The 10,303-nt window shown below is 46.9% G+C and overlaps 1 protein-coding gene across 1 annotated transcript in view; it reads right to left on the reverse strand.

The window, feature by feature from the left end:
* Positions 1-6,606, reverse strand: part of CAPN7 (calpain 7) — a 91,567-nt gene extending 84,961 nt beyond the window's left edge. Inside the window, exon 1 of the mRNA XM_088462794.1 lies at positions 6,175-6,606. Coding sequence (XP_088318920.1) covers positions 6,175-6,276 — 102 coding nt within the window. The 5' untranslated portion in view covers positions 6,277-6,606. The remainder of the gene's footprint in view (positions 1-6,174) is intronic.
* Between the last annotated feature and the right edge of the window lie 3,697 nt (positions 6,607-10,303).

Here is a 10,303-nt window from a genome sequence, read left to right on the forward strand (position 1 = left end):
CTTATATGGCTTTATAGACACATTGCTGCACAATAAACCTAAGTACTGGTTAAGTCCTGAGCTGTCTGTTGCATCTGGGATTCCGTTAATGTATACTATTTAATCTGCTTACCACCATCCAATTAGTACACACATATCAACAGTATAGTTACTATGAGCATATAGAAAAGATTTCTGGACTGCACAACCTGACTATATATACAGTGGGAGGTGCTACCTGATGAGACTAATTGCAGGCACAGAAACAGACAAAATCTCAGGTGCACAACTCCAAATAATCAATAATATATATAAATGCAATAAAATTTTGCAATCAATAGAGGTTTTTAGCATAATCATGGCCAAGCTTATGGGCCTACCCACCAATATCCAGGTAACCTCTTTCGGGTAGGTCCCTAACACCTTAGTATGTTAGGGACCTACCCGAAAGAGGTTACCTGGATATTGGTGGGTAGGCCCATAAGCTTGGCCATGATTATGCTAAAAACCTCTATTGATTGAAAAATGTTATTGCATTTATATATATTATTGATGATTTGGAGTTGTGCACCTGAGATTTTGTCTGTTTCTGTGCCTAGTTACTATGAGCTGCTGGCGCTGAAGATATTGCCCCATGCATTGTAAATCAAGTGGCAGCATGCTATAAACCAGCAGGAGCAGGGATATGTAAGGCAGTAGTGATATAGTGTATTAACATGTAAAACAGTAGTAGTAATATGCTTGCAATAACAATAAATTATACTAATAAGCTGCTAGTAGCAGCAAAAGATGATATTATGTCACCAGAAATTATAATGACCAAGAAATGCCAATATGAACAGTAATGTCCAGCAGTTGTACCATGTAATATGCCAACAGTAGCAGTAAGACACTGTAACATACCAGAAGTAATTAGCAACAATAACAACAGTAATAACCAACAGGTAGTAGCAATGCACAATAATGTCTGCTGTAGTAGTAGTACAGTAGTAATGTTAGCACAATATCAGCAGCAATAGTAGTAGTGCCAAATAAAATGTCAGAAAGTAAAAGTTGTAATACCAAGCAATAAGCCTGAGAGGCAATGCTCAAAATTATGTCAGCTACAGCATTGGTGGCCAGTAATATGTATAACAGTAACAGAAAATGTAAGAAAAATTCCATTACTTCTGCCACCAACAAATTCTACACCTGATAAAGCTGCTGTTTTAGTCAGGTACTAGCATTTCCCAGGACCACTCCCTGGGGGTCTATTTACTAAGCAGTGTTAGTAGACAGAGTGAAAAGTGAAAAGGTACCAGCCAATCAGCACCCAACTGTCATTTTTCAAACACAGCCTGTGAGATGACAGTTGGGAGCTGATTGGCTGGCACCTTATCACTTTTCACTCTGTCTCCTAACACTGCTTAGTAAATAGACCCCTCTGTCTCAAATCACTGATCTGACAAGAGGACTGCTTTACCAGCTACTTACTGGTCACCACAAGCAGCCACTTAAAATCAGGCAGCACATACACATTATTATGCAAATTGACCTAAAACTAGTACCGTTCTCTTAGTACTAATGTAGGCCTTAACCCCTCTGTCCATCCACCCAGTAATTTAGTATGCCCATGTATGGATGCAAAAAATATTAACTACAATCCAGGCAACATTCAAAGCAGGTAAATAGCAAATACTAAGTTCAGGGGCATGTCTGTGCACCTCCATGGCAGCAGGAAAAAAAAAAGCCTCCTGCCGGCACCTCAGATCCGATGCCTGCATCCAAAGACGCAGGATCGGATCCACCCACCATTGGACTTGTACGCAAAGTTGCCACTTTTCCTTTTTAGAAGGTTTGATAAATCTCCCCTCAAATCATTTATTTTCAGCCATTCAGTAAGCGGGCATATTTATTATCCTTGTTTGGTTTCATGATCCACTTTCAGCCACACTACAGTTGTTGGACATACAGTATGGCCTCACATTGTCTCCTATAATACTCTGGAATAAATAGGAGTCCATGATAGATTCAATGGCTATGAAGTGCTCAAAGATTCTGTTTAGGCAAAACCCCAAAACATCACCCGTCCACCAACAGCTGGTGTATTTCTGATTATACTCTATATTTGGTTTTCACCAAATGTGGTTTTGTATATTAATAACAAACAGCTGCACTTTCACTGTGTCTCTCCAGGACATTTTAATAACAGGTCTTGTGCTTTGTATATATGCAACTTTGCAAACCTGAGCTGTACAGCAAAATGTTCTCCCAGTGGAAATTTCTTGTAAATGTTAACAATTCATAATAGGAAACGTCATGGGATTCACTACTCAGCCGACCCATATTCTCCCCTGGAAAATACTATTACTACTTTTGATATCACTTGAGATCTGGGAATTGACTTAACCATTCCAGAATCAGGATTCCTTTTATTCGGCCATTCTGGGTGGTGTGCTTAGGACATTTGTTTTTTTTTTCATGTAATGGTGCATACACACGGTCAGATTTTTCCTTCAGATATGAACGATAACGATTTAAAAATCGTCTAGTTGTTCATATCTGAAGGAAAATCTGACATATCTGACATGCCTGAACGATGGACGATCTACAATGCGCGTTCCCGTTTGTCAGATAACGATATCTGACATCTGATGTGTTTGCAGTCAGACTTGGACGATTCCATTCATTTTAATGCAGTCAAAAATCGTTCAAAACTTTGGTCAAATCGTTCAATCGTTCATCTGACAAATCTGACCGTGTGTATGCTCCATTACACTTTTGTCTAAACAGGTAGTTGGATAGATTGCCTCAAATCTTCTTCTGCTATCATCCTTTCCAGGTGGATGAGAAGTAACAAATGCTTGCTGATTATAAATGTATGAAATGCACTTTATTAGAAGTACAAATTTAGTAAGGGTATTAACTCTTTCACACACCTCTCCACCATGTTGGCCTATTTTCTGTTAAATAAGTTACATTATGGGCTATTTGTCAAATGAGATTTAACTCCTGAGGGATATATATTATGATTAATTATGTACCGATACATTGACACCAGTGAAATGAGTAGTAAGTAGATGCTAGTTATGTGACCAGCAGCTACACACTCTCTCCCAGGCACTTGCAGAAGGCCAACAGTTAACACAAAAGGCAAAATTATAAGTTTGGCCCAGTAAACTTGTACAAGTACATAAAGCAAATCTGAAAATATATGCCCTAAACAACCTAATGTCGGGTACGCACTTGTCAGACGGTACGTAAATCCGTCCAACAGACCGATTTGGCGTGTATACAGGTGTGCATACACACTTACCGACCCAACGATATGGCTGGCCTAAGGAACCTCAAATGACATCACTGTTGGAGGTTCCTGCGGCTGGCATATGGGTTCACACAGCCACACCTGTGAAACATATATCGCATCTGCCGTGCTGCATGGCTAACACAATATTTCTGTGAATGACAACGTTCACAGCTATATCAGTTGTACACACTGGTTGATGGCTGGGACAATACATATTGTACATTCAAGGTTTACTGTGTATAGATTTTTGTGTTCACAATAAACATCTATGATCCTTTTGTCACTTTCTGTCAATGCTTAATTTCCTCCACAATCAGTTGAGTTCATGCAGCAGATCATTGATGGTTAGAAGAAATCTAATATGTCATTAACATAAATGTGACCTAGCAGTGGGCTGGCAAGGGGGAACAGACCAGTTCCCCAGCATTACAGAAAGGGCTGCTAAACAGAGCTGGGCACAGCTGGGGATTACAGTTTTGGCCTTGCTCAGAGGTAACTGGAGTGCAGATCTATCTCATCTATCTCAGCATTGCCTACTGCAGAAACAGAATAAAACGATGCAATGTTGATTAACCTATAATTTTATACGGATGCCATTATAATAGGTAAGCAGCAGGGGGAAAACAGGTGAAATACACTGCATAAGGCCCCTCCTTTTGCTGGCCATACACCTGCACGACTAGCATTAGATAAGATTCACCTCACAGCTCCCCGGAGCTCCCTGGCAGTTCCGGCGGCACGACTTGTTGTTTTTCTTTGCACCCGATTTGTCATACGTACGGTCGATCCTGTGGCTCACGCGCTCATCAGGAAAAAGTCATTGAAATGACATGAATGGACGCACGATGCATCACATGCACAAAATACAAGGTATGATCTGCACACGATATGATGGATAATATGGTCTGCACATCTGATTATACGATCCGTTTTAGGAGCTGCGGGAGTGCGGAACTGATCGTATTCTACTTAAAAAATACATGATTTTTACACGATTCAACGTACGACGCGTCGAGAAACAGGCAAACGGCCCAAAATTGTACAGGTGTATGGCCAGCATTTCTCTGCCCCATCCCCAGAGCAGAGACTGGTGGCTCCTTACTGGATAAGGAGCCAGCGTGCAAGGCTAGAGAGGGCAGTTTCCTTAAGAAAAGCAAATCCCTGGAATTACAGGCGAGTTCTCAACCAGTTTGAGATCACATGTAAGCCATACAAGCATCTTCTCTGCAGTGAAATGCTGGCTGGAGCATAAGTAAACACTGCTCTCCCTGGGGAACCATGCTCCCTTACACATTTACAAATCTTACGCCTACCAGACCTCCAACACCCTCTCCCTTCAGCAGCTTTTGCTGTCAAAGGTAAACAGAATGTAAGGTGGGCAGAGAATATTCTAGTGACACCCATATAACAAGGACTATTTGTTTCACAACTTTAATCAAAGTCAATTATATTCTGAGATCAGGGTCTTCAAAGCCAGTAACTGGGTATATAGGAAGCTAATTATTTCATATTAATAAAACTATTATTGAAACAGTTTCAATAAGCTCTGTAAATCACGTCAACTGCGCTAGAGTTCCCATCTTATTCATGAGCAATGTGTGCAATTATTGGACTTGTGTGTGTATATATGTGTTACCATTACTGCCTCACAGCACTGAGGGCCTGATTCAGAGCCGGACGCTCTGAACGAGCGCCCGCTCTGAATCAGGGCGTTTTTTGTTTTTTTTGTGGTGCGTCCTCCTGGACGCTCGCATAGCTGTGGGTTACCACCCACAGCTTATGCGAGCGTCCATGATCATGGTCGCGATGGTCAAGACCATCGCGACCATCGGGCTTGCGACGAGACCCTGCGGTAGGGTCTCGCTGCCGCAAGCCCTGGAGTGATTTTGGCTCTATCAGAGCCAAAATCACTCCCACTGACATCACTAGTGATGTCAGTGGGGCCGGACCCAGACGGTAGGCGTCCCCATGGGAACGCCTCCGTCTGGGCAGCCACGCCCCGGCACGCCCACCAAAGGGGGCGTGCTGTCACTCACCATCGACTTTGGTGCGAGACCCCGAGCGACGGCTTCCCCGTTGCTCGCCGGGTCTCGTGCATGCGCACGACAGAGCAGCCTCCATTGTGCGCATGCGCATTTGGGTACCATCGACCCGCTTGCGAGCGTCCTGCGCTCGCGAGCGGGTCTGAATGAGACCCTGAGGTCGTGGGTTCAATTCCCACTTCGGCCCTAACTGTGTGGAGTTTGTATATTCTCCCTGTGCTTCGTGGGTTTCCTCCGGGTACTCCGGTTTCCTCCCACACTCCAAAAATATACTGGTAGGTTAATTGGCTCCTAACAAAAATTAACCCTAGTGTGTATGTGTGTGCGCATGTGGTAGGGAATATAGATTGTAAGCTCCGCTTGGGGCAGGGAATGATGTGAATAGCCAAATATTCTCTGTAAAGTGCTGCGGAATATGTGTGCACTATATAAATAACTGGTAATAACTAAATATACATACACACGTATAAGAACTGTACTCTCCGCTGAGGATGAAACCCTGGGAAAGTGTTGATCTAGTGTAGCATCCCCTAGTTTACAACCTGACCAGAATATTTCTAGGTGACAATTTACCTTCTGTTACAACTAGTAGGTGTCACTGTGACATCACATCTGCTCAGGATTGTATAAGATGACAACTTCTAGGAAAGTAATAGTTACTTTATTCACTGCTGTGTGTCATTATGCACAGAAGGAGGAATGGGGACAGGTGCTTACTGTAACACATACATGATCTATATACAGAGTAACATGGGTAAATGATGTAACGCAGCTGACCCCGGATACACGGCGCAGGTGTATATGTATAGCACTGGAACAGGGTAGGGCAGCGGGGCTGGAATAGGAGCTGCTGGGGTGGCATCATACCTTGTAGTAGAACACAGCTTCCTTATACTTTCCTATCTGGTCGTTGACTACGGCCAGCTTCGCGAACTTCAACGCGTCCAGCTCCAGCGCAGAGGCGTCCATGTCCGCGGCAGCCGGGGATCACTCTCTGCAGGGAAAGTAATACAGCCAGCCCGGGGCAGAGCTATATGGCTGTAATGTGATGAGGAGTCTGTATGTGATGTGCTGTGAGGGAAGCAGCCAGGCAGCAGCAGCCGGACAGACAGACGCGTCCTCCCGGGGACTCCGGTGCTCCTCTCCCTCCTCCCAGTCCCCGCAGCAGCCTAACCATCGGGGCTCTCCGCTGAGCGGATCAGCACAGAACAGCACACCCTGACACCGCCCCCTCCGCAGGGGAACCGGAAGAGGAGCGCCCGCTGCAGCATTCGTATGTGCGGCCTGTCACCGGGCGCTGCAGCTGGGGAGCTGCGTTACCGATACTGCCGCAGATCACACCTGGCGTAGCCGGAGACCGCAGAGAAGCTCCCTGTTGTAGTACAGGAACAGCCGCGTCCCTGCTCGCAGGGCGGACTCAGGCTGCACCCAACTCGGATTTGCAATAAATTTATCTCCCGGCTCCATCTGCGGCCTAGTTAGAGTTGGCTTTCTGGCCATTTACTCTGTATTGTGGAAAATCCACAACCCCTACACAGTGGGGTAATAACAGGAATGCAAACAATAGAAAGGACTAGCGACTGCAAAATATTTCCACTTTATCTCCGTCCACTTTATCCACAGTACGCTAAAGTATCAACCACATCAGCTCTTGTCACTTTACAGGCTGTGGCCCCATTTTTTAGTGATGGTAACACCAGCGTAATTTTTCATTTAGTATCACTGATGGAAACAAAAAAAATATTGGTATTTACCGATACCCCTCCGGCGAGGTCCAGCGAAGTCCTCCTCATCTGCGAGGTCCTCCACTGGACTGCTGGCAGCCTAACGCTGCCAGCGATGGGACCCCAGTGTTTTGCGCTTCGGTCCGTCTGTGCAGGAAACGGGGACCCGGCAGTGCCTGGAAGGCTCTCGCCAACAAACAGCGGTAATCTTAGATTAGCGTTTTTTAAATCCAGAAAGGGTGGCATTACCCCTATACTGAGCGCTAAAGAGGTTATGCTTCGTTGATAAATGGGGGCCTGTGTTTGAAAAATGACAGGAGCTGATTAGTATTTTAGCTCTGTCCACTCTATCTCTCCATCTTAGTTAATCTGAATAAATATAGTTCTGATATCACCTTTTGTACCTTTCTTTGTACACAATAGAGGAGCATTAAAATGTTATGATGATTTATATTCTATTCTATAGCTATACTTGTTGACTTTCATTAAACCCTCTCCTGGAGAGTCCTGGAGGTAGCAACCTACTCCCAATGAGCCGCATTCTGGTCATTGTAGCCCCACACCCCGCTGTTTGAAAAGCCAGGGCAGAGCTAGTATGACGTGATTCAATGTGAATCACATCATCCAGCTGCCCACTTAAGGCCCGTATTCAATTTGAGCTGAGCCGCGATACTTTTTCGCCTGTTTTGCAGGCGTAAAAGTATTTTGCGCGTGCCTGCGTATTGCCGTATTCAATTTGAAAGTAGGCGAAAACGGGACCTGGCGAAACTTAAACAAGCGGAAAGTACTGTCAGATTTGGGGAAATCAGCTTGACACCCCCCAAAAGATGCTCTGACATGAGGGTTAGGTATGGTAGCCCCCGATTTGGCTTGCTGCAGGTAGTTGTTGTTTTTAAAAGGGCTCAATAGCTGCTACATAGCATTTTTGTATAAGTGGTGCAGAATAGTATTCAGGAATTTTTTTTGCAGAAAATAACTTATCCCAGCAAATTTGGGGTACTTGAAAATGGGGGTCAGCGTATTTTAAAGTTAATTTTATAAAATCGCGAAAAATCCACCTGCCGTAAGCACCTGCAATGAAAAAAATACTTTGGGACCCCCCCAGAGTCAAGTTCGCTAGTTTTTAGCTTTGTCCCCAAACATTTTTTTTTTCACCCCAAGTGATTTTTTTGGGGTGTTCTTAAGTCTTTTTTTTTTATTTTTTGACACAGTTTACCTTTGGGGGACTGTCTGAAGGCTGCACAGGGGTTCCCGCAACGTTGCACCCCAAAACCCCAATTCTGCACTTTCTACTTCAGGGTCCATAGGGTATCCACAGGATACCTTGGGGTATAGGTGTGACGTCAGTCGCAGGGCACCAAAGAGTTAAGCTTTCAGCCTCCCAGGATGCACTAGGTCCCCCTCCTATACCCCGCCCCCGGGCCAAGGCACCTCAGTTTAGTTTGGTGCCCGGCCGGAGTCGGGTGCACCTGTTGGAGTGGGGGCTAGAAGAGCCCCTGAAGCTTATTCTTCATGCAGCTGTGGCTGCACATCTGGATGAACAGCATGGACAGTCAGTCCTGACGTCCATGCTGTCTTCCCTACACCCCGCCGGTACCAGAACGCCGGTACTGATCCGGGGATGCTGGTGGGCGTCTGGGGTCACAGCTAGCGGTGACCCCAGATGCTCCGGACCATGGCCGGATTCAAGGGGGACAGAGGTAAGCAGCGGGGTCCCGCGGTGGGTCCCCGCTGATCACATGGTCCTAAGTCCCCAGGCAGGGGGCTCCCTGGGGACTGGCTGCAGCGTGGAGCCAGGCGACCAACCTGCGCTTCCACTACCCCCTGGGACAGCGGACCGCAGCAGAGCGGTAGCGCTGCGGCGTCCCAGGGGTTAAATGCATGCCAGGGGAGCGCGCCTTCCCTGTCTCACAGCCGGCGCCTCCCCCGCTGCACACAGCCCTCTGCATGCTGCCGACTGGTCCTGTGGCAGCGCTCCTCCCCCAGGCCAGCCTCCTCTCTGCTCCTCGGCGGCCATCTTCCCAGAACGCATGGTGAACGCTGCTGGACGGAAGCATCGTGGTCTGGGTCCCCCCGCATACCTCTCCTCCGCTGTGGTCAGGTCTGTGTATGCAGCGCTGTGTCCTACCAGGCCCTGTGTCTGTGTAGTTGAGTGATCAGCGCTGTTAGTGCAGGAATTGTTATTTTTCTGCATTGTATGTGACTGTGCTAGCGCTGCTGCCTGTAACTTTTCTTCTCTAAACTGTCAGCTTTATTACTGTCCCTGTTCTTCTGCTAAAGCCCTTGCGGTGCGGTGCTGCAGGGTGGTCTCTCGCCTATTTAATACTTAATTGGTGAGAGAGGTCACATACGTGGTGCCATCATGTCTGAAAGTGATTTTCCCCTCCGGCTACAGTGTACCACGTGCAAAGTACCGTTAGCGGAGGGGGAGGGTAGCGCGGAGGGCCTTTGCCGGCAGTGTTTGTCCATGGCGCGGCCTATTACGGTTACAGCACCGGTACAGGAGCTGCCCTGGGCTTGTTTCGCTCAGGCGTTAACAGCTTTAGTGGGCCAGTTAGCTCCGCAGCCCGCGTTTACTCCGATGGGTTTGTCCCAGCAGTCTGTGGTGTCGTCACCCATGCAGGGGTTCCCACTACAATTGGTGGTACCCCACAGTCTCCCTATTTCCCCGCTCCCGGGTTCTCAGGAGCCAGCGTGGGTTAACTCCCTGACGAGTTCTGTACAGCACTTGTCGGATGTGTTGCAAGGGGAGTCTGTGATGCGGCCTCATAAAAGGCCGGTGGCGTCTCTGTCCGCTCCTTATGAGGATGACGAAGGGACGTCTGATGATGGGGAGATTCTGGATCCTTACGATCAGGAACCTCTCCATACTAAGGACGCTGATGCTAAGTCCAAAGTATATATTCCTGGACTTATTCGGGCGGTCCGCACAGCCTTGGTGATTGAGGACGAAGTTCCCCCAGCGGCTAAATCTAAGTATGCCTTTTTCAAAGATGTGAAGGGCGATGCCACAGTCTTTCCTCTTTCGGGTCAGTTGGTGGACCATTTAGAGGAGGCGTGGAAACAACCTGGCAAAAGATACCAGCCGCAGAGACGCCTGGCGGTGGCTTATCCGTTCGCGGATAATTATTTTGCTAAGTGGGAATCCCCTCCACAGGTGGATTCTCACGTGACCCGTCTTGTCCGTAGTGCCACATTGCCGATGCCATCCATGTCCTCCCTTAAGGATGCTACGGACCGCAAGGTAGAAATCTGCCTGAAGTCCGCTTATT

The sequence above is a fragment of the Taudactylus pleione genome, unplaced genomic scaffold (assembly GCF_031769625.1).
Source record: "Taudactylus pleione unplaced genomic scaffold, aTauple2 ptg000053l, whole genome shotgun sequence".
NCBI classification, from domain to species: domain Eukaryota; kingdom Metazoa; phylum Chordata; class Amphibia; order Anura; family Myobatrachidae; genus Taudactylus; species Taudactylus pleione.